Consider the following 27958-nt stretch of genomic DNA (forward strand, 5'->3'; position numbering starts at 1 on the left):
TTGCACACTTTCACTTTATTGTAGTTTCCCACGTACCCCCTGCTCTTCAACAAAGGAAAAAAAACTTGAAATTACATTTCAATTAGGTGGAGAAGAAACTATATTCTACAAACAGATAATCATCAAAAGATAGAAAAGCCTAGATTATTATATCTGCTATGCCCTTTTGAAGTTGCTTGATGGATTTTATGAGTGTGATGTGCAGGGATCTCTCTGCATCATCTCATGATTTTCTGCCCAAACTCAAAGAAGATTAAGGAGGCTCCCTTTTCTTTGGTTTACCATCAACCAGCCTGATGTCCCATGTTAGATAAGAGCTAAATGGCTAATATGGCATGTCATTGAGCCAGAACACCACTGTCACTATAAATGACAAGACTCTGCTGATAAAAGGAAATGTTTTATGAAACAACATTGCAGGTGGGCACTGGTAGAGTCCCTGAGAGACAACCTGGAAGGAAGTAAAAAACCAGCTGTGCCTTCCAGAATGGCAGGGATCATAGTAATTTATGCCCTCGTGTTTTTTTTTTTTTTTTTTTTGCTCCAAACTGTGTTGATATGAAATGTACATCTGAAGTCTCATTTACAACTTCTGCTTTTCTTCTAGGATATTGTCAAAGCCATGGTTCCTTGAACAGACTCTAGTGGCTTCCACTCTAGTACTGGTTTGCATGATAAATATTCTGGTCTCCCATTCTCAATCAGCAAATGGATTGTTTCTTACAGGTACCTTGATTACGTACTAGAATACTAGAATGAAATGGATGATTTCAGGGTGGTCCTTGTGATAAAGAACCTTGGGTGGGGAGAGGGATTGTGAGTAGAGAGATACAGAGATATAGAGGGAGAACAAAACAGTACAATATGAAGCTGCCTGTTTTAAGAAATTCAAATCCAATGCTGTGAAAAGAGGAATGTCTGCTGTTCTTGTCACCCTCACAGGCACAGAGGGAGCAGGGCATGGTCTCATTTAACTAGCAAGAAGTCTTAAGCTCAGAAGGAACTCATTTGAAGGCTATTAGTTCATCAGTGCACAGGGGAAAAGGTTAGTGGCCAGAGCACACACTGAGATGGCCCAGTCTCCAGGGTGCCTCACTTGACCTTCCGCAGGTGGTGAAAGCTCTGTACGGTCCTCTCCACGGCGTCATCCATGGTGACCAGTGGCTGGTACCCCATGACCTTTTTGGCTTTTTCACAGCTGTAGTAGTGGAAGGTGCCAGCCAGTGCAACCCGCATTGGTGTGAAAGTGGGCTGGAGCTGGATGATGGGACTGACCACCATTACCAGCAGGGACACCAGAAGGGCCAGGTAGTAGGCTACCCAGTAGGGGATGTGGTATTTGGGGGCCTCATAATTAAGGCCTGTCAGGATGCGGGACAGGAACGTCCAGAAAGGGATGGGTTCATCGTTGGTGATGTGAAATGCCTGGCGAGGGAACAAGAAGTTAGAAACCTCTCCTCAGCTGCAGGGGTGAGAAGGCAGCTGGGACCCAGAGCCCAACCACAGCTACTGGCTCATCCAACACTCTCACTGTGGGAAACCAGAGGCTGCTCCCTGTCTACCCACCCGTCCAGCTCTTCTTCAGGGCAGCTAAACACTGAGGTGTATATTTGGCCTCCTCATGTGTCTGGCTGCTCCAGCATGTCACACGGTCTGTCCTCAATTCTGTAAATGGGCAGCATTCAGAGGTAGAGAGGAAAGGCAGTGCAAATTTTATCTATGGTCTAGGATTTTAAATGGAATTTAACTTGCCCTAGGAAGGTACATTCATTAATTTAGTAATTGTCAATCATGGTAAAACTCATCTTCTTATCTTCGTATGCAATGAATGGGTGGTTCATTTCTGGAACATACTATGTTTGTTCTAAACCAAAAGCCACTCCCCCTTTACTCCCAACCACCTGCAAGGTTATGAGTGGGAAAACTGGCAGAGGTGCAGAGTGAAAGAGGACCAAGCAGTGAGGAAGGATTCCAAATCTAGGTGTGAGAACCAAAGATGATGGGGGTGCCTAGGAGTGGGAGATAGGGTAAAGGGACTAATCGGGCTCTCCGATCTTTGCTTAAGAGCTGTTGTTTCCTGCCATATCCACCCCACTTCAGAGAAGGCCATCATCCCAACCCTGATCTGCCCACTGGACACCAAATGCCAGTAGATTCAGCTATATTACCCTTGTGGAGGGGTGACAGGCCTGAGTGATGTGAGCATGTGTGGGCCATGGGGAAAATGGAAACTTGAGGAACAAGTGGGAGAAATGGTAGGAAGCAAGCACACGATCACATGGTCACGCTCCAGAGAAGGTATGGTTTGGATATGGACTGCTCCCCAGAGGTTTGGGTGTTGAAAGTTTGGTCCTTTGCTCGTTGTACTACTGGAAGGTTATGGAAACTTTAGAAGGGTGGGGCCTAGTTGAGACAAGTAGGTCACTAGGGGCATGTCCTTGAAGGGAATATCTTATCCCTGGTCATTCATTCGTTCTCTAGCTTCTATCTCCAAACTTTCTAAACTCCTTCCATAAAGCAGTTACAAAAGCTTCTGAACCACATGGTCAGAGGTAGAGTGCTATAGATTGGATATGGAATGCCCCCCCAAAGGCTCATGTGTTGAAGGCTTGGTCTCCAGAGTGGTAATATTGGGAGGTGATAGAAACTATAGGCAGTGGGGCCTACTTGGAGCAAGTGAGTCACTGGGGTATATCCTTAAAGGGTATATTTTCTCCAAGGGCCCTTCCCCTCTCTCTTTGCATCCTGGATGACATCATGTTCTGCCTCACTACAGGCCCCCAAATAATGGAACCAACCAATTGTGAGCCAAAATGATTCTTTCCTCCTTTAAGTTGTTTTTCTCAGACATTTTGCCATTGAATGGAAAGCTAACCAATACAATGGGGAACAAAGCTCTTAAGCTCTGCTCACTCCCACCTAATTAACTCATGCATTTTGTGATGCTCATTGACACAGCTCTCCTTACTAGAGGGCCTCAACACTGGCCCAAGGGGATAATAAAGCAGACTTGTCATGATATAGGATCACAGGGACAAGCAGTGAGCAAACCCAATGGCAGAGAGAAGAAATCTGAAAAAAGGCAAACATGCAGGGGCAGGAAGTGGTGAGTCAAGCTGGAAGAAGCAGGTGCCTTACCTTCCCACCCAGTGCTGCATCCTGGGAGAGGTGCTCTGCAGCCAGGATGTGTCCATGGACTACATTCTCCACGAAGGTGAAATCTACCAAGTTCTTCCCGTTTCTGCAGGTGCACAAGGAATGGTTCAGCTGTGCTGGTAGTGCTCAGCTGTGAGCCTCATGGAGCCCCTGCAGCACAACTACTGTCTGCCCTGGCAGTGCCCACCCCCAGCATACCTGGATGTCTATAACAGATAAGGAAGTAGAGAGGGCTAGGACTCTTGGAGCCGTTACACTAGTGGAATATTTGAGGGCCAAGCAATGAATGTGGAAGTGGGGTACCCTGCCCACACCATCCCAGCACAGTCAGCACTGGTACTGTCTGTTTAAGCTTCAATTTGGGCAGCGACTCTTCAACAACTACTTCCCAAGATATACTGGGCCAATGCACAGCTCTTGGTAATTCCTCAAAGTGATAAGTGAGGGTGGTAATGAGGCTTAGCAAGATGCAGGGATAAGAGTGGGAAATGAAAGGGAGGGATTATGGGGTAGGAAGGATGATAGAATGAATCGGACATTATTACCCTTACATGACCAGTGTGATTGTACATCTCGTACAACCAGAAGAATGAGAAGTTATACTCCATTTATGTATGATGTGTCAAAATGCATTCTACTGTCATGTATAACTAGTTAGAACAAAAAAAAAGATAAAAAGAGGGGAAAATGAAGGAAGAAAAGGTGCATTTGGGAGATAGCCACAGTTGATGTCACCGGTGGGAGCCCTCACCACTACTTTTCTTGAGAAGGAATGTAACACCTACATCTGACTTCTAGAAACAAAGATTTGAGGCTTTAGTGTGTCACTCTGGGCCAATTGCTTCTGCTCTGAGCCTTGGTTTCCATAATTTCCAAATAGGGAAAGAGATATTTTCCCAGCCTTCCTGAGAAGGCACACCAGGTTAAATACTGGCCTTCAAAAAAAAAAAAAAAAAATCATGTCCTTCTGGATCTTTTGAATGCAACCTTATATAGAAATGGGGTCAGATTTTCCTTCCCCACCAGCAAAAGGAACAAACCTTACTAACATCTGAATTTTGGACTTCTGGATTCCACATCCATGAGACAATCAATTTCTGTAGTTTTAGGCATTAACTTTTTGGTAATTATGGCAGCCCCAGGAAATGAATGGAGGTCACTGCTATGGTCTGAATGCTTATGTGTCCCCAATATCCCCGATGTGATGCTATTAAGAGGTGGGAAGTTTGGGAGTTGATTAGGCCACGAGAGCTCCACCCTTGTAAATGGGACTAATGTCCTTATAAAAGAGGCTTGAGGGAGCCTCTTTGCTCCTTATGCCTTGTGAGGAAAAATAGCAGGTGCCATCTTGACAAATTGGCTCTTATCAGATACCAAATTTGTTCATGCCTTGATCTCAGACTTTCCAGACTCCAGAACTTTGAACAATATATTTCTCAGTTACTATTATGGTTTAGATGGTTTGAGGTGTCCTCAAAAGACTCACATGTGAGACAATGCAAGGAGGTTTATAAGTGAAATGAATGGGTTGTAAGAGGTTTGATCTAATCAGTGAATCCCTGACAGGGATTTACTGGCTGGTAACTGTGTGGCTGGAGGAGGTAGGTCACTGGGTGCATGCTTTTGGGGTATACATTTTGTACCTGGTGAGGGATTCTTTCTCTGCTTCCTGGTGTCCTGTCCTGAGCTGCTTCCCTCTACCATGTCATGATGTTCTATCTCAACTTGGGCTGTGTGGAATGGAGTTGGCTGTCTATGGACTGAGACCTCTGAAACCTTGAGCCCCAAATAAATTTTTCCTCCTCAGTTTTTGTCAGATCTTTTAGTCACAGTGACAAAAGAGCTATCTAAAACAGTTACCCAATCTAAGGTATTTTGTTGTAGCAGCCTGAACAAAGTAAGACTGGCATGGAAAGCTGCTTGTGCACTGCATGGGTCAGGGAGAGGTGAAGAGCAATGGGGGCAAACTCACCCAATCATGAACTTCATCTTGCCCTTCTTGGCTGCCTCAATGAGGATGGGGACCAACTGGGGATCTCCTGGGCCAAAAATGCCATGAGGACGGATAGCTGTGGTTAAGAAATTTCTCTCAGGATCATTGGCGTCCAGAACTGCCTGAAGGAGAACAGGAGGAGTGTGTCCATTGCAAACTCTCAGCCCAAGCTAAGATGGCTCCTCACTAGCTGGGTACCATTTACCATAGGGGACTGACAGATGATGTGTTCTGTTGGTATACAGACTACTGGGCAGTAGTCTGCTTTGGGATGACAACCCATATCAGTCACCAGTACCTCTATATTCCATCCATCATCCAAAATGTGACATGCAGGAGAAAACTGAGTAAAAACCAGTGAGCTCAAATTGAAAGGCTTGGGTTTGGGTTCAAAGGCTAAGATGCACAAATGCTGCCAGGTGGAATTGTATCTTGGCAGCAGTTTGTGGAAAAGGTCGAAGGGTTCCAGTTATTGAGCCAGCAGTGAGCCTTCAGCAAGGCTACTGCCACAAAAAGGGCTTGGGACTTAATGACATGTGCCAGACTGGGCTGTTTCGTCAATGCTGAGTGTACCATCTCATAGGAAAGGACTTAGACAAATGCAACTGGGCCCAGGAGGAGGGTCAGAGTGAGTGAAGAGTATGGAGACCCCTGGGGAAACAGGGCAGCAGTGATGAGAGTGAAAGATGTAAGTGGCAAGTGCCCCAGAAAAGGCAGCCATTCTTCCTGTTACCACCTCAGGAAGAGAGAGGTGTCTTCTGTGGGGCTATGTGAACACAATAAAACCCAAGGGTTTTAAGTACAGTCATGTGCCAAATAATAATGCTCCTGCAAGTCTGAAATCACCTAACAATGCAGTCCCCCAGTTAACCTGTACAGGAAAGAGGTTTTGCTTCAAAAGTAACAAAAAATCTTAAAGGAGTTGTTGCACTCTTGGTAAAACAGGGATGATTATGGTACCCACCCTGACAAGACTGTAAGAAGGCTAAATGTGACAACTCAAGCCAACTGCTTGGGAATTATAGTAATTGTTGGGGTGTGTCATCTAGGAGTTCTATTCCATGGTGGCAAGATGCTTGTACAAGTTTCAGTCCCATCAACTGTTATTTATTGATTAAATTTATAATAATCAGAGCTGGCCAACAATGGAGAAGCTGCCTCTTTCAACAGATTCCCAGAGTTGCTCTGCCTCTTGCTGTCAGGCCTGTGGTCCTCATGACCATAAAAGTAATGACTAAATATGGATTCCAAAAATGTCTACCAAGGTTCATCTTGATTACTAAAGGCATGTGACTGAAGGGGTCCTGCACTGACATCAAATTTGGTTTATTATCAGTAAAGAGATTTAAAACCCACACAGGTATTGATCTTGGCTGAAACTAGGCTCTAGGTAAGTTACTGCTAGTGTCACCCTCAGGCTTTGCTGATTCCAGTTGAGCACCCAAAAGTCCACACAAGCAAGACACTGATGGTCTGAGCCCAAGATGCCATTTGGAGTTCCTGAGCCTACATGGGCTCAGATGATAGTTACTAAAGTTGTCAGGGCCCAGCAGAGGCTTCAGTGTTCCTTGGGCATAGACTGAACACAGCCTGGACATGGAACTTCAGCTTATCAAGGCCAGGCCTGTACATCCAGGTTTGGGGAGGTCTCTGAGTCTCTCTACACCCAGTTCTACTGGGGCTTTCTGAGCTGAAGTAATAGAAAACAGCTGGGAGACACCTGGCTGTCAGATCACAGAGGACTCAATGCCAGTTTGGTGGTAAGATCCAGTTCATTAAGCACTGGCATTGAGGGAAGACCTAAGTGGGTGTGGCATGCTACAAATGCCTGGGAAAGGTAAAGTCATAGCTATCCAGTTAAGGTGGGCTGTCTGGGGCTCAGGACACCCATAGCCCACAGCTTAGGACTGTCTCAGGGTGATGGTAATAGCTCATCCAGGTCCCATGCAGCCTGAAAGCTCAGTGGCTATTATTCAGTCCAGTGGCTGCCTAATCTAGCCACATGCAAAGTAGGTGCCCCTTGATGAAGGTTCTGGATCCCTCTCTGCATCAATAATCTGGTGATGATAACACTGCCTGCCTATGGGATCATTGTGAAGGTAAAAGGAGGCAGGTCCCAGAAAATACTCAGACTAGTATCCAGGAATATTAAGCTATACTGTTCTTATTTTTTTTTTTTTTTTAAAGAGAGAGGCAGAGGCAGAGGCAGAGACAGAGAGAGAGAGAGAGAGAGAGAGAGAGAGAGAGAGAGAATTTTTTAATATTTATTTTTTAGTTTTCAGCGGACACAACATCTCTGTTTGTATGTGGTGCTGAGGATCAAACCCGGGCCGCACGCATGCCAGGCGAGCGCGCTATCACTTGATCCACATCCCCAGCCCCAATATACTGTTCTTATTTTAAAATTTAATTCACCTATACATTTTATTTCCCAAGTTTGATACTCAGGCCTCACAATGCTAACTTTCTATGTTCCCACATTTTTCTTAAGAATATAAACCCTTCAGATGTCCACTCACTCAAGTGGGTCTAAGGTACATACTCTCTCTTGTAGGATCTTAGTCTCTGTGTAGTAGTCTATGGGTTTCATGGCATAAGGAAGGTCTTCGGTTCCATTTTTGATGTCACTGCCCTCAAAGATGACACTGGCACTGCTGGTCAAAATGAGTTTCTGGCAGAGGAAGATTTAAAGAAAAATACGAGTCATAAATTATTACAATTCCAACAGCCTGAAAGTCGTGCATGTGTGAGAATGAAATGGCGCCTGTTCCCTAGCCTCACATGTGAGTGTCTGCAATATTTATTAGCTGCAATGTCTTTGCTTTTTGGTCCTTCTTAAGATAATCACCACCTTCTGCAGCTATGTGGATTCCAGATACTTCATGGTATTACAATCTGAAACACTGGACCTCCTGTTTTTTTCTATCTTGTCACACCCGAGGGACAGAACAGATTCCCATTATTCATAGTATATCACTATCAGATATATTCTTCATGGGGAAAAAACAGCCCACAAACTTCCCTCCCAGCACGGGCACAGATAGAGGCCAGCACAGCAGAGGAGGGAGCATGGGAATAGGCTCAGTTCAGATACAAACACTGAAAGCATGGCTTGCTGCATGCTGCAGGTGGCGCTGAACAGTAAGAAAAGAATTATACAGTGACTGGGCTGAACTGGTCATCTGTGTGGAGAAAAAGACTTGATTTCAACCTCACTGTATATAAATATAAACATAAATCGATTCCTGGTAGATAAAAGGACTTCAATGTGGGAAGCAATGCTTTAAATTTTTAAGATAAAATATATTAAATAATCTTTTGATCATCGTATTGGAAATATTTTCTTAAATACAACACAGAAAGTCATTTCCTACACCCCTACTCACTAAGCTATTCTTCTCTTTCAGCAAATGAACAACAGTTCTGTATTCCAAGATGAACAGAACCCCAAAAGCATAATACTGGAAAAGAGCAAGTTGCAGGAGGACATGTTCAATATAATACCATTTTATAAGGTTTTATAACATGCAGAATAATACTTCATACTGACTGCATATGGAACAAACAAATGATAAATCTAGATTCAGAATATTGTTACATGTGGGTAAAGAAAGGGAGCAATGTTACTGAGGAAGGGTACACAGGGGACTTAATCTCTGCCAAGATGCTGAGATCTTTAAAGACTTTGATGAATGTATGGGTGTTGTACTATTCTGGAATCTTCTTTTAGGCCTGTTCCCTTCCATTTAACCATAGCAGTAGTGGACTTTGCAGAACTTCAGTTATATAAGACAAAGTGGAGAGTCTGGAACTTGGCATCAAAGGATATGCTTGAAATCCCACCTGTTCCATTTACTGGTAGACTTCACTTAGCCCCTGGCTACCTATCAAGGAGAAAAATAGGAGGGAACCACAGAAGGGCAGGGTGTCTTTTCAAGTGCAAAGTGTAGGAGTTGCTATTATTAACACTGATGGGAGCCCACCTATTCTTGCTGGGCCAGACAATCATGCCAGAGACTAGCTGATAGTACCCAGAAGGAGCACTGGGAGAAGGATTCCCAGCTCACTGAAGGCTTTTGTTCTAGTTATAATTGTCTCTTGCAAGCATCACCACGGGGAAGCTGTTATATCCACTGGCTTGAGTCCCACAAAGGTCATTCCCAGGACCAAGATTTGTAACAACAGTGCAGAAAGCTACCACATGGCACAAATTCATATCTTCTCAGATCCAGCAATCCCACTTCTGGATGCAGACATCAAAGAAATGAAAGCAGGGCCTGGGACAGATGTTTTTACAACCTTATTCATAGCAGCATCGTTCACAACAGCCCAAAGGTGATGATAACACAAATGTCCACAGGTAGATGAACAAAATGTGGTCTATTCATAAGATGGAGTATATTCAGCTTAAAAAGGTGAGAAAGTCCCAACACACACCACAACATGGATGAACCTTGAAGACATTAGATTAAGTAAAATGAGCCCATCATAAGAGGACATATATTGTATGAGGTCCCTATAGTAGTCAGGTTTCATACAGACAAGACAGTAAAATGGTAGGTGACAGAAACTGGATGGAGGGAGGAATGGAGAATTGTTCAATGGAGGCAGAGTTTCTGTTGGGGAAGAAGAAAGTCCTGGAGATAGATGGTGATGATGGCTGCACAACAATGGGAACAGCCATAAAGCCACTGAACATATACCTAAAATGGGTAAAAAATGTTATGTGTATTTTGTCACAATAACAATAAAAGCAATTATCTCAATTTTGTAGTTCTTTACTCAAAGACTAATAGGCTTAGGGTCCTTAGATGGTCTACTGATATGTGGTTAGAATATTAAATCTCTAACAGGCCTTGGCATGATTGTAAGTGACACCCAGGGTTTAAATGCTAAGATCTTTAAATTTAAGAAACAACAGACTGTGGCTAAGCCCAGGAAGACTGTAAGAGGAACTGTAGCTCCCACCCTTGCATGGGGTCACATGTTCCTGACAGCACTTTCCACTGCCTTTGCCTTACCTGAACTCCAGCCTTTTTGCAAGTTTCAATGACATTCTTGGTGCCAATGAAATTCACTCTATAAAAGAGCTCCTTGTTGTTACTGGATGGTGGGGGTGATGCACAGTGGAAAACTGTGTTTACACCTTTCAGAGCTGGGTACAGGTCCTCGAAAAGCAAACAAAGACAAAAGAATCATTTGTGCTCTGGGCAGGTCAACAGTCTTCTCCTATTCTGACTCTGTAATCTGTATCTAGTAGGCTGCTTGCCTTTTTATAATTCTACAATCAATATGGAAACACATTCTTGTAAAAGATTCAAACAATACAGAAGTGCATGCACTAGAAAGCAAGTTGTCCCTTTGACAACCCCCTTTCCACGAACTAGTCCCCAGTAAACAGAGTTTGGGGGCATTGGAAGACTATGGGATCTGGAGACAACACACTCTACATGTTTAGGGAATCTGGGGGAGGGGGTAGAACTCCCACTAGGACAAGGTGAGTTCATATGCAAAAATTATAAGTCATATGAAAAAGTCCTACACTATCAATATAGAGACCAGATACAATGTACAACCTGAAAGAGAGTTTAAAACACTAAATTTACTACTTAAAGGAATCTCCTGAGAGAAATGAGGCGGTGCATATTTGGGGAAGGAAATATATAAGTTGAATTAGGAACACCTTGTCATTATCAGAAAGTAAGAAAGATTGCCAAGACTACCAAGGACATGTAGAAGGTACTCAAGAGCCAACATGAAGAGGCCTCAACTGGCCAAAGAAGAGGTGGTTTGATCATCAGTAAGAACAACTCTTTGTGAGATAATCAAGTACAAGGGGAAGAACCAACCATTTAATATGTGCAAGGTACAAAGGTACAAGTGACCAAGGGAAGAGAAAATAAGGGTACATCACCATTTCACCAAATCTTGATGAAATAATGGGATCTAGGTATGATTACTATCAAAGAAAGAAAACTATGAATGATGTGTCAAGATTCACTAATCAATGTTTTGCCACAATTTCCTCTCTATTTATACAAACATGAATCTTGCCTCTGAAATTTTTATCATACAACTCCTAAGAACAAAGATGTTCTGAATAACCTCAAAACAGTGATCACAAGGCAAATTCCAACAGATTGGTTACTCCTATCTAACAATGAGTCTATATTCAAGTTTCCCTAATTGTGCTGACGATGTCCTTTATAGCTGTTTTTACCTGGAGTCTAGAACTCTGTTTTTTCTTTATCTTTTGTAATAGTGCTATTTTTCAAAGAGTCAAGTTGGTTATTTTACTGATTGTCCCTCAATGGGCATCTGTTTGTTTCCTCAGGATTATATTCAGGCTCAATAGTTTTGGCAAAAATTTCACATTGGTGCAGGTATATCTTTCTCAGGGTAGGCATACCTTGTGAGGCACATGTTTGTCCCATTGATTATGATGCTCAGTTGGAACGTTCACTGAAGTAGACAGCTGCTTGATTCTGGCCATCCAAAGGTAACTTTACTCCTTTGCAATCAGTAAATCATCTGTGAGGTGATCATCCCATGACTGATTTCAACATATATTGATTGATCTTGCCTGGAACACTTATCAATGGACTGGTTGCAAAATGGTAACATTCTCATGCTAAACATGTCTTTTATACTTATTAACTGTAATTCCTCTGTAAAGTAGAGCTTCCTTTCCACTCAAAACTAATTTTCTTTTCAGTATTTCTATGGTCACATACATTCTTTCTTTTTAATTCAATATATTAAAATCCACTACTATTACCATTTTCTCAAAGTTGGTCAACCTTCAGGTTGGCTACTTTGTCCTTTGGTCATGTCCTCATTAATTTGGTCCTAAGAAATTTGGGGTTCTGGTGATGTTGAGGAAAAGCTAACTCCAACTCAGTGTCTCCTACTCTGACAGACAGATCATTTCTGACACCCAGTGTGTGGAAAACCCCCTAAGGGTCTCCCTTTAAAATTGGATTTAAGCAAAAATGGAAATAATATACCAATAACCACAGCACAAGCAGTTGGGGGAATGTTTTGGAGAGAAGTTAAAAGTTGGCTAAGGATCCTGTCTCTTTAGAGGAGATGTAACAGTGATCAAAAAAAGAGTCAAAATCTCTATGTTTGTGGAGATGATGTTCTCTGGTGGAAAGAACAAATAAGGATACAAACAAGTGGATACTGAGTATATCAGCTCTTGCCAAGTGTTATACAGAAAGAATGCAGAGTAAGAGGATTAGGAGGGGCAGGCTGCTTAACATATAGTGCCCACAGATCTATAGGAAGTGAGGAAGCAGGCTCTATGCTTCATAAAACATTCCTGCAGGGAATGTGTGAGGCACTGGGTTCAATCCTTAGCACCACATAAACATAAACAAATAAAATACAGACATGCTGTCCATCTATAAGTATAAAAAAATTAAAAAAACAAAAAACAAATCCTGCAGAAAGGACAGCAAATGCAAAGTTTCTGAGGCAGAAACTTGGTTGGTCAGTTAGAGAAGCATTAAATGGCCAGTGTGACCGCAGCACAGCAATGAGGGGAAATATGGGAGGGAGGGAGGCTAGGGAGGGGTAGGGACATATTGTGCAAGTGGTGATGTTTGTTATTTGCTCTAAATGGGACTGGATGCCATTGGAGGTTGCAGGACAGAGGAGTGATAGAATCTCAGTTCTGCATTAAAAGGCTCCCTCTAACATCTAGGTGGGAGATGATGATCTATTATCCTTGGACCAGGATAGTATCTACAAAAAGGGTGCAAAGTTGCTGGATCACAGTAGAGTCAACAAGGTTTTCTGTTGAATGGGATGAGACAGAAAGGAATCAAAGATGAATCTGAGGTTTTTGGCCAATGAGACTGGAAAGACAGAGTGGGCCACTTTTGGGGCTTGAGAAGACTTCAGAAGGAGTAAGTTTGCTTGGTAAGGAAGGAGCCTATGGTAGGGACAAGTATGGACATGGCAAGTGTGAATGTCCAGCAGGTAATTAGACATGTGCAAGGCTGGACATACCCAGCTGGGGACTTAGAAGCTTCTAGAGAATATTAAATCCCTGAGGTGGGATGGATTCACCAGGACATAGAATGTAGTTAGAAAAGAGATTCATGGAAAGCCCTGGAGCCTGTAAAGTTTAGAAATTATAGAGCTATGGAGACTGAGAAGGGGAAATCACCAAGGTAGTAGAATGAGTGACTGTGACATCTTAGAAGGCAAACGAAGAAAGCACCAGATGCCACTGAAGGGCCAAGGTCTTATGAGGATGAGACTCAACCACCAGATACAGTCACCTCAAGGTCCTTTCAGAAGGATTGCAGAGGTCATGAATACAAATGACTCTTTGAGCTCTGCTATCCATGGCAGCAGCTGGGCTGGGGCATGGTGTTAAGATGGCCAACACAGGGGTCTGTGCATTGACAGCTGATCTAATGCAGGAGAGAGTGGGATGGATCCCTAGTGCACTCACTGAGTATGGAAGGGGAGGGTCATTCCAGCTGGCACCAGATGGGAGCTTTCCCAAGGATGAGGCATGTTCTGGCAGGGCAGGGGAGGAAGGATGCAGATGCAGGGCTGGGTGGCACTGGGGGAGGCTTGAGGGCCATGGCCAGAGATAGAGCAAGAAGCGAGCACATCTCCTCCTCTCTGGCCCAGTCCAGCTGCCCAGATACACAGGGAAGAGAGAGAACTGGATTTTACCAGGGATGGGATGACAATGTTAAGTACCACATGACAGGGATTTTTATGTGTCTGGCTCCCAGTGATCTCATCTAGCACTAGTCTAGGGTTAACATCCACTATCAGCTGATGTTAGGTAAAGGACACTATCCTGGATAATCTGAGTGGACTGCACCTAACCACACAAAGGCATTAAGAGCAAAACTGAATTCAAGGGTGCTCTACCACTGAGCTACATCCTCCCCGCTTTAAAATTTTGAGACAGGGCCTCACTAAGTTGCTCAGGCTGGTCTCAAACTTGCAATCTTTCTGCCCCAGTCTTCCAACTCTCTGATTTTTTCCCCCTGTAGGGACTCATAGTGATAAACTTCCCTCTTAGAACCACCTTTGCTGAACATGCCAAAAAAAAATTTTGGGGAAAAGATAGGTTTTTAAACAAATGTTGCTGGAAAAACTGGATATTCATATGTAGAGGAAGGAAACTAGATTCCTATCTCTTACCCTACACAAAAGTCAATCAAAGTGGATCAAAAACTTAGGAATTAGACCAGAGATTTTGAAACTTCTAGAAGAAAACACAGGGTCAGTATTCCATCATATTGATGCAGACACTGACTTCCTTAACAAGATTCCTAAAGCTCAAGAAATAAAACCAAAAATCAATAAGTGGGATGCCATCAAATTAAAAACCATCTATACAACAATGGAAATTATTAAGAGCATGAAGAGAGAGCCTACAGAATGGGTGAAAAATCTTTGCCAGATACTTTTCTGATAGGATATTAAAATCTAAAATATGGAAAGAACTCAAAAGGCTTAATATCGAAAACCAAAACAAACAAAAAAACCCAAACAAATAATCCAATTAATAAAAATCAGAGAGATTTCAAATAAATAACCTAATGATGCATCTCAAGGACTTAGAAAAACAAGAACAAACCAATACTAAGCCAGGAGAAGGAAGTAAATAATAAAGATCAGAGATGAAATAGAAAATAAAAGAACAATACAAAATGTCAATGAAACAGAGTGGGTTCTTTGAAAAGATAAATAAGGCGATAAACTCTTATCCCAACTAACCAAAAGTTAGATTCTATACCAACAGAGTAAGTATGGCTATCGTCATGAATAAAAACAATAATAAAATCTGGGGAGGATGCAGGGAAGAAGAAACCCTGATATATTGTTGTTGTTGGGAATATAAATTAGTATGGCCACAATGGAAAACAATATGAAAATTCCTCAAAAAGCTAAAAGTAGAACTACTGTATGACCCAGGAATACCATTTCTCAGTATTTATCTGAAAAAATTAAATTTAGCATACTTTAGAAATACATGCATACCCATTTTTTTAATGGTACAACTCACAAGAGCCGAGTTATGGAATCAGCTTAGATGTTTGTCAACAGATGAATGAATAAAGAACATGTGATTTAGATGTCTATCATATATGTGTATATATATCACGTTTTTCATGTAGCAGAGTATTATTATTCAGCTACAAGGAAGAATAAACTTATATCATTTTCAGGAAAAAGAATAGAACTGAAGATCTTTATGTTAAGAGAAATAATCTAAATTCAGAAAGACAAATACTTTATGTTTTCTTTTATATGTGGAAGTTAGACGGGAAAGGATGTCATGAATGTAGAAGAGAAACCATTAGTCTAGAAGAAGGGGATCAAAGAGAGAGCAGAAGGTGAGTACTGAGAAGTGAAATTGATCAATTTATGTTACATGCATGTATGAAGAGCCACAATGAAACCCTGTATTCTGTGCAATTATTATGCATCAATACAAAGTGAAATGTAGAGTTACCATATCACCGATCCTGTATGTGTACCTTAAAGAAATGAAAACATACATTCATGCAAAAATTCAGACACAGAATATTCATAGCAGTATAATTTATAATAGCCCCAAGTAAAAACAACCCAAACATTCCTCTATAAATGAATAGCTGAATACAATTTGATTCATCCACACCATGAAATATTATTCAGCAATAAAAATAAATGAAGTACTGATATGTGATATAATAAAATCTCAAAAAAAATTAGGTTAAAGAAGCCAGTCACAAGAGACCATATGGTATATGTTTCCATTAAAATAAAATGTCAAGAAAGATATAACTGGATCAGTGGTCGTCTAGGGCTTGAGGGGAGGGGAGGAGGGGAGCAACTACAAATGGGTATGAAGTTTTCTACTGGGTGATGAAAATGTTCTGAAGTTTGCTTTGGGTGATGACTTCATAATTTGGAACCTATCAAAAACCACTGAATTTTACACTTTATATTGTAAAGCTTAATGTATATAAATTGCATTTCAAGGTGTTTAAAATAAAGAACATACAAAGGGGGAAAAAAGAGCAAAACTGCGGGTTTAGTAAGAAGAAATTCTAACTTGGGTTGCCCCATAAACTTCTGTCTGAGCTTCCTATCAGTCCTGCAAATTAAATTTCAGATGTTCCCAGCCAGCTCCCACAATCACATAAACCAATTCCTTCAAATAAATCTCAACCTCTCTCTCCTCCCTCAACAACCCTACCTTATTGGTTGCTTTTTGGGAGAACCTTGACTGATACACATAATGAGAAGAAAAAGGGGCAAAGACAGGTAAAGGTTATGCAGGGGAGTAAGGGACAATGGAACCAATGGCAGTGAGCACAGAATGGGGTGAGGGGCAGTGGAAATGACTGCATGTATGAGTGGAATCATGAGTTGTTCAGGCTGGGATATTAATTAGAGGGTCTGAATTGAAGAAAAGAGGAGATGCCTACAACTGAGATTAAGGAGAAGATGTGTTTTCTAGAGGTGATCTAGGAAATGACAATGGGAGTAGAGGATGAGATCATTCTTTAAAGAGGCCAAGGAAGAGAGGCAAGGGTATTGGTAGGGTCATCTTCATGAATGCAGTCTTCACCAATGATAATGCTGGAAATGTGGTTGATGTAGTTGGCATTAGCCAGGAGATAAAATCATTACAGAATGATGAGGAGTCACCTGGGTAGCTGTGGGTAGCTGCCACAAGGAAGGGTTTGTACTGTCATCAATGTTGGAGAGGCTAAGGGCACAGAAAGGGAGGAAGGAAAGCATCTACCCCATCTCTAGGCCCTGAAGAGTAATTTATATAGCATGGGAGAGAAAGCACACATGGCTTTGCAAGAGTAGGATCAAGGAAGACATGTGACTTTAAATAGCACCAAGTTACATTTCATACTCTTCAGAATGGAAACACCAAAAAGTCTAATAATTAGGCCAATGTTGGCAAGGATGTAGAGCCATGGAGATCCTCCCACATTGCTGGTGGGAAATGACAAACAGAGCAAGCAGCTTTGTAGAGCAATTTGGCAACGTTTGATAAAATTAAAAATATTAATACGCTTACAACATGAATGAACCTTGAAAACTGATGTTAAGGGAAAGAAGCCAGTCACAAAAAGGTCACCTATTGGATGATTCTACTGCTATGAAATTTCCAGAACAGGGAGATCCAGCAACTGAAAAGCAGAGTGGTTGTCAGGGGCTAGTGGGGAGGGAATGGGAAGTCAGTGTACAGGATTTCCTTTTGGGGTGATAAAAATGTTTTGGTACATGACTTTGTGGATACAGTCAAAACCACTGAACTGCACACTTTATAATATGAAGCATACAGTATGTGAATTCTACCTTAATTGAAAGGAAGATGAACTCTGAGGCCCAGCATCTGCAGTCAGCACACTACAATACATGACATTTTTGGTAAAACTTTTGGTTTTACCAAAAGTTTTATTGGTACACAGACATATCTGGTCATTTAAGTAGGGTGTGTTGCTGCTTTTGCTCTCATGACGGAGCTGAGCTGCTGTGATGTAGATGCCAGTTATTCATTATGAATACTAGCAATGTGGTGTGTGTTAAACTCTTTCCTATATCTTTCAAAATAAAATCATTTCTCCCAAACAATTTGGTTGGTCTCTAAGCACAGGAAGTGCTATGGTTTCCCCTGAGTGTGTGTGGGAGATTGGCAAAGGTGCAGAGACCATTACCTCTTGGTTGCAGAGGTCACCCAGAAAGAACTGCACCCGGGGATTATCAAAACCTTGCCGGATATCGAATACGTTGACGGTGTAGCCCCTTGCAAGCAACTGCTCCACCATGTGCTGCCCCAGGAATCCAGAGCCTCCAATCACTGTGCAGTTATTAACCTACAGAAAGAGAAAATTGTCAGAAGAACCAGCATGGTGATGACCAGAAGCTAGTGGGAGGCTAGACTTATGTGAGCCACTGCAATGGCAGGTATGTTTGTTTGAAACTGTAAGCCCAGGGAGATGCTTTATATAATTCAAGTGTTCCATCATCAGTGCCACCTTCTCTGCTGGGACCAGCAAGAAGGAAAGACAGAGCAAATAGTATTAAAATAGAACTTGGTGGATTTGATGACAATTCTCATGCTTTGTATTTAGTGAAGGGAAATTAAACCACCTATGATCAAATCTGGATGATCTATTTATTTTTTTCCTCAGTGCTGAGAATGGAACCCAGGGCTTTGTGCTTGGTAGGCAAACACTTTACCACTGAGCTACATTCCCAGCCCCAACCTGGACAATCTAAAAGAAAAAAAAAAAAAAAGAAAAACAAAAAACAAAGATGATACTTTCTTGCTCCTGATATTTGATTCCTGGGCACTTCTCTAATACAAACAAAACAAAAACAAGAAACAAAAAGCCAGTCATTTAAGAGTTTGCACTTAAATCATCAGAAAGTAGCAGTCTCCATATTGATAGGACAAAGTGCCTTCTTGACCACAATAAGGCTTGGACTTGTCACCTAACCCCTTCCTGCTTCAGCTTAACCAATGAAGACCATCCCAGTGAGATCTCCTGGTAGCACTGCAGACACAATCAGACACCTGCTTGGCACCCAGGCCCATGGCTTTGCTTCCCTTCTCTGAATTCTGAAGAGCTGACAAATTAGGACTAAGCTGTGATGCTTACATCTCAGCCTCCCAAGTGTGCCCAGATTCTTGGCTAAATTACAACTCTGGGAACTGGAGATAATGGAAGGACAAAGCACTACATGCAGACACATGCATATTTGAACTCCAGGCTGTCAATGCAAAGTTGTTGCTGTTGCCTGCTGAATATGTTGGCTATAAGTGTCCCCAAAGATGACGTGTGATATTCTTCCTTCCTAGGATACTGCCAAAATTATATCTGGGTTTCTTTTCAACATAATAAACCCCCATTTTCCTTAGTTTATATAGAATATATCAAAGTTGAATGTGTGAAACTAAAGACTTTAAAGAATTTCTGTTCTGATTAAAAACCAACCAACCTCCCTACTTATTCCTTAAACATCAACACAACTGAGCTATGTGAAACTCAGGGAATGCCAGGGCCAGCCACCTTCTACAGATCTGCCTCTCTCCCAGTCTGGGTGTTCTATCTGAAATGGCACTTTTACTAGATTCCACCAGACCTACCTAGAGATAGCAGCACAACTTTACCATCATTTGTTCTTGTATAATCCACTGACATAACTGGCCTCACCATTCAAAACCCAAAAAGTAGGGCCGGGTGTGGTGGCATATAGCTATAATCCAAGTGGTTTGGAAGGCTGAGGCAGGAGGCTTGCAAATTCAAAGCCAGCCTCAGCAATGGCAAGGCACTAAGCAACTCAGTGAGACTCTGTCTCTAACTTTTCTATATACTGTTTCCTATGCTAGTCTACTAGGAAGCCCCATCTAGCCTACTGCAGGCAAACTGAACTGCCTGACCAACAGCCAACAGTTAACTGCCAAAAAGGGCATAAGAGGCACCCTGGGAACACACACCTCAGGGGTCCTCTGTGTGCCTGCTGCTACACAAGTGAGCCTGGGCAAGACAATCCCCTAACTGTACTCAGCTCAAATCACAGAGTTGTGAATAAAGGAACTGTTGTTCTTTCAAATCACTGTATTCTAATATTGTCTGGTACACAGCAGTAACAGATACATCTTAAATATGTGTATCTTGTTAAAAATACCTGCATTTCATTGATGTAATAAATGTAATAAATGCATATTGCAGCCTAGAGGTAAACATCAGTGTCTTGCTGGTAAGTATGTACTCGACATTTTCCCTACCCGACTTTAGTTAACCTTTTTATGCCTGTACTTACCTTGGGAATGTCCTCTATCACATGGGTCCGCGTGACCTGTTCTCTCACTGGCTCTCCAACTGCTTGTTCCATTATGGCTCAAAATATGGTCTTGTTTACACTCAACTTTTCTTCTTCCTGAAGACATATTTAGAGATAGATACTAATGTTATATAAAGCATGCCATCCCCATTTCAATTGCTGTTTTCACAAATAGTTGAACTGCAACTATAGCTGTTGGCTGAAGCAGTCAGTTCATGTTCCGGTGATGAAAGTTGCACTCTTAGGGTATGGCAGGGCTCATAACTCCATATACTTGGAACACAGGCACAGTGGGAAGTCAGTTACATGATCTCATTTACCAGTTAGGAAAATAAGAACATTGTGTTGTAGCTTTTGCCACATGCCAAACATACTTTAATCATTTTTGCTTTCTCTTGGGGTACTTGTTAGATGGTGGCAGTGCACAGGCCTAGGGAATCCTGGATTCTGGCCCTGGTCTTGTCATGAACATCACAAATCTGCTCAAGTCATTCCTCTTTGCTGTGACTCTGTTTGCCCATCAATGAAAGGGATTTGTGTGCTCATGCCTATGATGTCAGGGCATGGGATGCTGGGCAGGTGGTGGGCAGAGTGTAATAAGAGACAGAACTCTCTTGATGTTAGGTCAAAGCCATCTTGACTTTGGGTGAAAGAACTCAGAGTGTCTGAAACCCTCAGGAAATAATCAGAGCATGGCAGGGACCAACCAGCTCAAAACCAGGAGAGAATAGTGACAAAGTCCAACCATGTTACCACAAGTACAACTCTTAGGGTATGCTTCCCTCTTCCTTTACATACAATATGGAATTGCCAACACAATTCATTTATGAGATGTTTATTCTTGCATCTCTGTTTCCTTTTTACTGGCCTGTGAAAGCTTAGATTCAGAGAACACTATTTGAGTGAAGAGGTGGCAGACAGGTGGCCAGCATCATATCTCAAACATTACAATTTCTCTAATCTGATCACACACCTGGAGTTTCACACCCACCCCACCCCACCCCCCGCCACCATGTTCAACAAGTGGGCTAACATGTGTCCCCAAAGGAGCTGATTATGTGAGTGTATGGATTTTGTGGGAATATGGAAGGATGAAGTGGCCTTGAAATGGATGTTTGGACTCTCAATGTCTGATGGGGCCATTTGAGGTGCACAGTTCTCTGAACTCATAATGGAAGTTATTAGAAAAATGTATTTCAAAGTTTGACTATGCCTGGGCCTTAGTACAATACATCCAATGAAAAAGCAAAGTCAGTCTGCAGTTCTTTGCTTTCTATGACCCCCCCTTTATCCCATAGTGCCATGCACACTGGCTGGGGCCCTGTCATCTGTTTATCCCAAATGCATATAGGTAAAATTTGACTCATTTGGCTCAATGTATAATAGGACCAGAGTAAATGGAAATTGGATTTTGGTACCTTGTTCCAAAAAACCTCAGAGTCTGAGCTGTCTTTTTTGGTGTTGTATCACAGGCACGCAGCCCAGTACCAAGTGGGCACCTGTGTGTCTGCCAGACTCATGGCTATGTATGTGTATATGCACACACCTGCACAGAGCCCCTGCTGCTCAACATCACCTACAGAAATTCTCATCTAAACTTCCATCTAGGAGCTCTGTTAGGCATCTGGTTTTGTTTGTACTATAATCAAAATATCCACTGATTCTCAGGGAAAGACAAGCAAACAGGAAGGCATATGACATCTATGGGGTAAGGACATTCCCCCACCCCAATCCAACTTCGGACCCTGCCAAGGTCATTATTGACCTCTGTTAGGAAGAGGTCTGAGGATGGGGCCATGATGGTCTTCTGCTCAGAAGCTTGCAGGATCCAATGACAGGGCTAACCAGGCTATGTTGGCCCAAGACTGGAGGCCTTGGCTCCTCAAAATCTCTGCTCCCCTTTGCTGCCTATGAAAAGCATAAATTACCCAACTCTTCAACACAGTTGGCAATACTTTAATGAATCCAGAGCTGCATGAGTTCAAATCCCAGCTCAGATTCTTACCAACAGGATGCCCTCTGGAGAGTTATTTGAAGATCTGTGCCTGCTTCCTCATCTGGAAAGTGAATAGCCTCATAAGATCACTATAAGGAGTAAATGAGAAAATGCATGCAACACCCTCAACACAGTGCCAAAGAATGTGACCACACCATTAAAGACCACTATTACTATCATCAGAAATGTTACTTCCTCTGCAGTACCCCACCTCCTTATTGGTCATCTTTGAATTTTTCCATTGCTTTATACCTCTGCTGGGTAAACAGCTTCCAGGCCTCAACAAGCCCATGCTGCCTAATGGGTATACTTTGTAAAGTATATACACAGAATGTGAAAAAGGAATAACACAGGGCTGGGGTTTAGCTCAGTGGTAGAGTGTGTGCTTAACATGCTCAAGGCCTGGGTTCCATCCCTAGCACACACAAAAGAATAAGACAGATTGAGACTTACAAATTTGGGTAGAAAGAGGTATGACCCCCCTTTCTTCCACCTCTTCAAAGAATAACACAATGAATGACCTAAATATGCTTTATTCAGTTCTTAATTAAAGCAAAAGATTAGATTTAATCATCCCTCAGCCATGTGAAGACACTGCTGAACTATTACAGAGGGGTGAGTGGTAACCCCCTGAAGATGTGTTTCCATTCTAATCTCTGGAACCTGTGAATGTACCCTGATTCAGAGAAAGGGCCTTTGTGGAAGTAAAGATGATGAGGAGGTTATTCTGGTAGGCCCTAATCCAGTGACAAGACACAAAGAGAAGAGACACAGAGAGAAGAGGAGGATGCCAGGAGAAGATGAATACAGTGACCAGAATGAAGTGGCCATAAGTCTAGGAAAGCCTGGGGCCAGCAGAAGCTCAGAGAAGCAACAAAGGAGTCTCCCAAAGAGACTTTGGAGAGAGTCAGGTTAAAGAATATCAAGAGTAGCTCTGATCCAACAGACATTTATCTGAAGAAGATATACTTCTCAAGATGGCTCATGAGTACTTGAAACATTGTTCAACATCACTAATCATTAGGGAAGTAAAATCAAAACCCCAAGGAGAGACCACCTCACATCCATTAGGATGGCTATTATCCAAAAGTCAGTCAGCAGAAAATAATAAGTGTTGATGAGGATATGGAGAAACTGGAACCCTCATGGCATGCTCATAGAATTTTCCTGGTATGTAAAGTGGTGTAACTGTTGTGGAAAACAATATGGCAATTACTCAAAAATTAAACATAGAATTACCATATGAGGCAACATTTTCACTTGTGGGTATAGACCCCCCAAAATGGAAAGCTGGCACTGCCTACCCTAACCCTAATCCTATCTGTACATCCATGTTCATAGCAACATTATTCACTATCAGACAAAAGGTGAAAGCAACCCAACCCAAATGTCTTTTGATGGATGATGAATGGTTAAACAAAAGTGGTGTATCTATACCATGGAATATTATTCATCCATAAAAAGGAATGAAGTTCTGATGCAGGCTACAATATGGATAAACTTTGAGAACATCATACTAAGTGAAATAAATAACCCAGGCACAAAAGAACAAATGCTGCCTGGTACCATTCATGTGAGGTACCCAGAGTAGGCAAATAGAGACTGACTGACAGTTGCCAGGGGCTGTGGGAGGGGGCATGGAATGACTATTAATGGGTATAGGGTTTCAATTTGCAGGATAAGAAGAGTTCCTAGCTGGATGGTAGTGAGGGTTGCACTATGATGGGAATGTATTTAAGCCACTGACATGTACACCTAAAAATGGTTAATGTACATTTTCAGCTATGTCTATTTTACTACATGTTTACATTGAAAAATAGCTCTAAAGTATTGAATATAGGACCCTCAATGAGCAAAGTTCTAGGGGCTTATACATCAAAAGCTTCTATGAATCCATTAAAAATCAGGATGTGCACTCCCCATTTCCACTGGAACAGAGTCTTAGGCTAATAATGATTTAAGAAGAGAGATTCATCTTGTACTGGTGAAACTCAAGCTCCTTGCTCCACTTTTGGGCTGCTGACAGGATTTGATGAAGAGAGCAAGATAGCCCTGATAGTTCCAGGTCACTGACTCCTAGAGACAAAAGGGACAGTGTGTTTCAAACCAAACAAAGAGAGATGAGTGCCTCCACCTTTTAAAGGAGTGTAGTGCAGGAAGCAAGAACTTGGCCACCAGGAGCTCATCACTGTAATCCACAGGCAGGTAGTACCCACTTGGAGGAAGAAACAAGAACAGGATTCCAGGCAAAATATACTCCCCAAAAGGACTCAATTAGTAGAGTGTGGCCCTCCAAGAAAAGCAAAGTAACATTTCTCAGATCTCTGTTTGGAATCCTGGTATGGGAACTGAGTCTCAGATTATAAAGGAGGACTCCCTGTCTCCCCTCCCTGCTCGCTTCATGCTCAGTACCCTGGTGATACTGGGTTTAAGGATCTAATGAAAAGAGAGGGATTCTCCTGGTGCTGGTGCATGCTTTCATTATGGATAAGTTTCTTTGAGAAAGTATTGCAAAGCAGGAGCCCTGTGCAAACAAATGTAAGGTCTCCCCTTTCACAACTCCAAGATGTGATACAGGGGAGAAACCATGCAGATTAGGACCAGTGAGGCCAGCAGCTAGGTCTTTAGAGCTCTCAGGTGAGCCATTACTTCACTGGTACAATCTGACTTGACTTTGACTTTCCCAGACCTCAGGGGTGTGTGTGTGTGTGTGTGTGTGTGTGTGTGTGTGTCTTTTAGTGCTTCCTATTCATGGTGTGTTTCCCTCATCCTTCAAGCTCAATTGCCCCCTCTGGAAAGCTCTGTCCCCCAGCACCTGTTGATGTTCTCATCCTGGGTTCAAGTGACAACTGAATGACCCTGTTGCTGCTGGTTAAGAGTCCTCATCTGCCTACCTCAGAGCTTCTGTGGGGCTTAAGCAAGGTTAAAAGTGGAGGCTCATTCACAAGTCACTGACTACTAGCCACCATCAGGCAGATGCTGCATAAAAGACAACCTCAACCTTCAAGGAGGCCACCTTCTCATGTGGGAGACAGGAAGCTATAAAGAATTACAGAAGTATTTTTGAGCCTCAAGGAGGGTAAGACCAGACCACCAATATAGGATGCTGGGTCAGTAAAAGTAACCCCAAAGCTGAGTTGTAAGGCCCCCAAAGAATGAGTCAAACAAGATGGTGGCAAAGATCCAGCATATTCTGATACCTGACAAGTTGTGTCACGGCAAGTGTGAAGTAAGACTAGGAATAAAGTTGACAACATACAGGGGCTATGTGACCCTGAAGTTGTAGGCGGGGGTGTGGGTTATGATCAGATCACTCAGGCTGTACAGTGAAGAGATTTTAGCCAAGCCTAAGGGCCCCAGGCATGCCAAGTAGTGAAAATCATTAGAACATGTCAGAGAAAAGAACTTAGTATTGCCTGGAGACCTGCTAAATGTCAGACTCTTTTATATATGAGTATATTATTCCGTTAAGATCCAAAAAGTAAGCTGGGCATGGTGGTGCATGCAATCCCAGTGGCTCGGGAGGCTGAGGCAGGAGGATTATGAGTTCAAAGCCAGCCTCAGAAAAAGCAAGGCACTAAGCTACTCAGTGAGACCCTGTCTCTAAATAAAATATAAAACAGGGCTTTGGATGTGGTTCAGTGGTCGAGTGCCCATGAGTTCAATCCCCAGTACCAGAAAAAAAAGGTTCAAAAAGTATCTAGTAAAGCAGACAGCATTGGTTTTACTCAACAGATGAGAAACTGAGGCTCAGAAATCAAGGGACTTGCCCAGGGTCACACAGTTGGCACAAAACCCAGATAAAACTTGTGTTCATCTCTTCTGTGTGAGGCTGCCACCCTGTGGACTGGGAAATAAGGTGTGTCAGTCAGCTTTCCATTACTCTAACAAAACATTTGAAATAATCAACTTAAAAAGAGGAATGGTTTATTTTGACTCACAGTTTTGGAAGTTTGATGTCAGTTTCTTGACCCTGTTGCTCTGGGCTTGTCATGAGGCAGTCGGTACAGATGGCAGAAGTGTGTAGTGAAGGAGGCAGATTAGCAAAGAGATAGAGAGGAAGGGGCAGGGGCTCCATATCCTCTTCTACAGTACATCCACAATGATCTGACTTCCTTTCCTAAAGGTTCCACTACCTCCCAACAGTGATACAGGCTGGCAACCAAGACTTCAGCACAAGGGCTATGGAGGGAAAGCTGGAAGCATTCGAAGGGATAAAAGAGCAGGAGGCTTTTATGAACTTTACTTCACAGTTATGGGAAGCCTCTGAAGGGCACTGACCTGATAAGAGCTGTTAACTGGGAGAATTCATCTGGTGGAGCAGGGTGGAATAGATAGGTGAGAGGTAGGAAACAGGAGGCTACTGGTTAGTTGTTTGACACAGGTTTACTAAGTCCCTATATGTGCCCCTCCCTATTCCATGGACTGGAGCATCAACAGTGAACAAAACAAAGATGTCTGCCCTCAGGGAGCCTGCCTTTTAGTGGCAGGGCAACAAAGAACAAAACAAATAAAACTGACAGTTGGTTACAAGGTAATAAGTACTATGGGGAAAAAAGTAGAGTAAGGTGAGGGAGTGTACTGAGGGTTGCAGCACTAAACAGGGTGCTCAGGGTAAGGGTGGTCTCACTGAGAAGAGAGCTGAGTGAAGACCTGGAGGAAGAAAAGATGTGGGCACAGAAGACAGAAGGGACAGTTGGGACAAAAGTTCAGTGCCTGGCATTTGACGCCCAACAACAAAACCAGCATTCTGGGTCTGAACTGAGCCAGGATAGAGGAAAAGAAGACCAATTGTGGGGATGATGGTTGCGGGGCACATCATGCCAGGTTTGCATATCGTGATGAGAACTATGACTGCGACTAGTTGGGAGGCTGAACATGAAGTCTTGAAACGCAGCAGGGGCAAAAAGAGAAAGAAAGGGCATTTCAGCGGCAGTGCTGTTTGAACTTGGAGGCTCAATATGTGGTAGGGGACAAGAAAAGTGTCAAATATAACTGAAAGCTTTTAAACCTGAATCACTGCTCAAGAGGCAGAAGTTCCACCTGTGGGGTGCTAATAAGCCCCAAGCCTTTGTCAGCCAATAAATTTATATTCTGTCCTCAACTTGCCTAAATTATTGTCCCACTGCTTGGAGGGGAAGCAATGAGCTAGTTAAGGAGGCACGGGTACAAATTCATTTCTGCCATACCCTTGCATGTGCTCTTTTTTAATTTTCCAAGCCTGCGACACATTTCCTACACTCCTGTGACTTTGTTCATGAGGGTGTCTTGACCTATGACGCTCCCCTCTGTCTACATTGTGAGGGTGGTTGCCAAACAGGATATTTTGAAGACCTCTCAGGCTTCTCACACTTGCTATTATCTTCTTCACTCCATTAACAGTATGTTCCCAAGGTCCTCCGCTCACTATCCTGGGCTGGTTTTACCCAGGTCAAAACTAAAATGATTCTTCCGTGAAGGCACACTTTTAAAGAAAAAAAACTTTGGCTGAATTAGATTTTTAAGTCCCAGAGGTCTGACCCTTGACAACAAAGCTCAGCACGCCTCTTAACCTTTCCTAGTCTCAGCTGCCGGGTGAATACAGTTCCCATTCCCACTTGTAAGTTCACGTCTTTTCTGGCCCCTCTGATGTTGGGAGTCCCTCACTCAGTCCTAGGCAGACCAGAACCCCCCACCCCCGACCCGAACCGCCCCACTCAGCCCCTCGCCCTCCTGCTCGGTCCAGCTGCAGACACAAGACGGCCCCCCAAAGACAAGGTCATGACTCTTACCCGTCTGTCTGTAGGCGCTCTCTCAGCCTGCCTCCGCTTGTCCGTGGCCTACACCCACAGAGTTGCAGCTGCCGACCACCACTCTCTTTTCCTAGCCTGCATGAGCTGAGAATCAGCCGAGTTTCCTCCACCAACGGGATTGGTCCGGTTCGGCATAGGATCAGCCAATGGACGTTTGTAGCGTGATCTTGCCCAATGAGGATA

General features: G+C 42.8%; 1 protein-coding gene across 2 annotated transcripts; it reads right to left on the minus strand.

Moving 5' to 3' along the window:
* On the minus strand, positions 1–27909 carry Nsdhl (NAD(P) dependent steroid dehydrogenase-like). 2 transcript variants are annotated; one of them, XM_046453383.2, is made up of 8 exons: positions 27755–27909; positions 19967–20083; positions 17854–18012; positions 10171–10317; positions 7692–7820; positions 5129–5271; positions 3139–3241; positions 1–1425 (listed from the first exon to the last, which is right to left on the minus strand). In XM_046453383.2, the coding sequence occupies exons 2-8, from the start codon at positions 20036–20038 to the stop codon at positions 1093–1095; spliced, it is 1086 nt and encodes a 361-aa protein (XP_046309339.1). In that variant the 5' UTR covers positions 20039–20083; positions 27755–27909; the 3' UTR covers positions 1–1092. The 2 variants fall into 2 exon arrangements, with proteins under 2 accessions (XP_046309339.1, XP_046309346.1); XM_046453390.2 differs by lacking the exon at positions 10171–10317.
* Positions 27910–27958: the final 49 nt, after the last annotated feature.

Source organism: Marmota monax, unplaced genomic scaffold (assembly GCF_021218885.2).
Source record: "Marmota monax isolate L192 unplaced genomic scaffold, Marmota_monax_Labrador192_F-V1.1 WCK01_AAM20220418_F8-fsc00142, whole genome shotgun sequence".
Taxonomy (NCBI): domain Eukaryota; kingdom Metazoa; phylum Chordata; class Mammalia; order Rodentia; family Sciuridae; genus Marmota; species Marmota monax.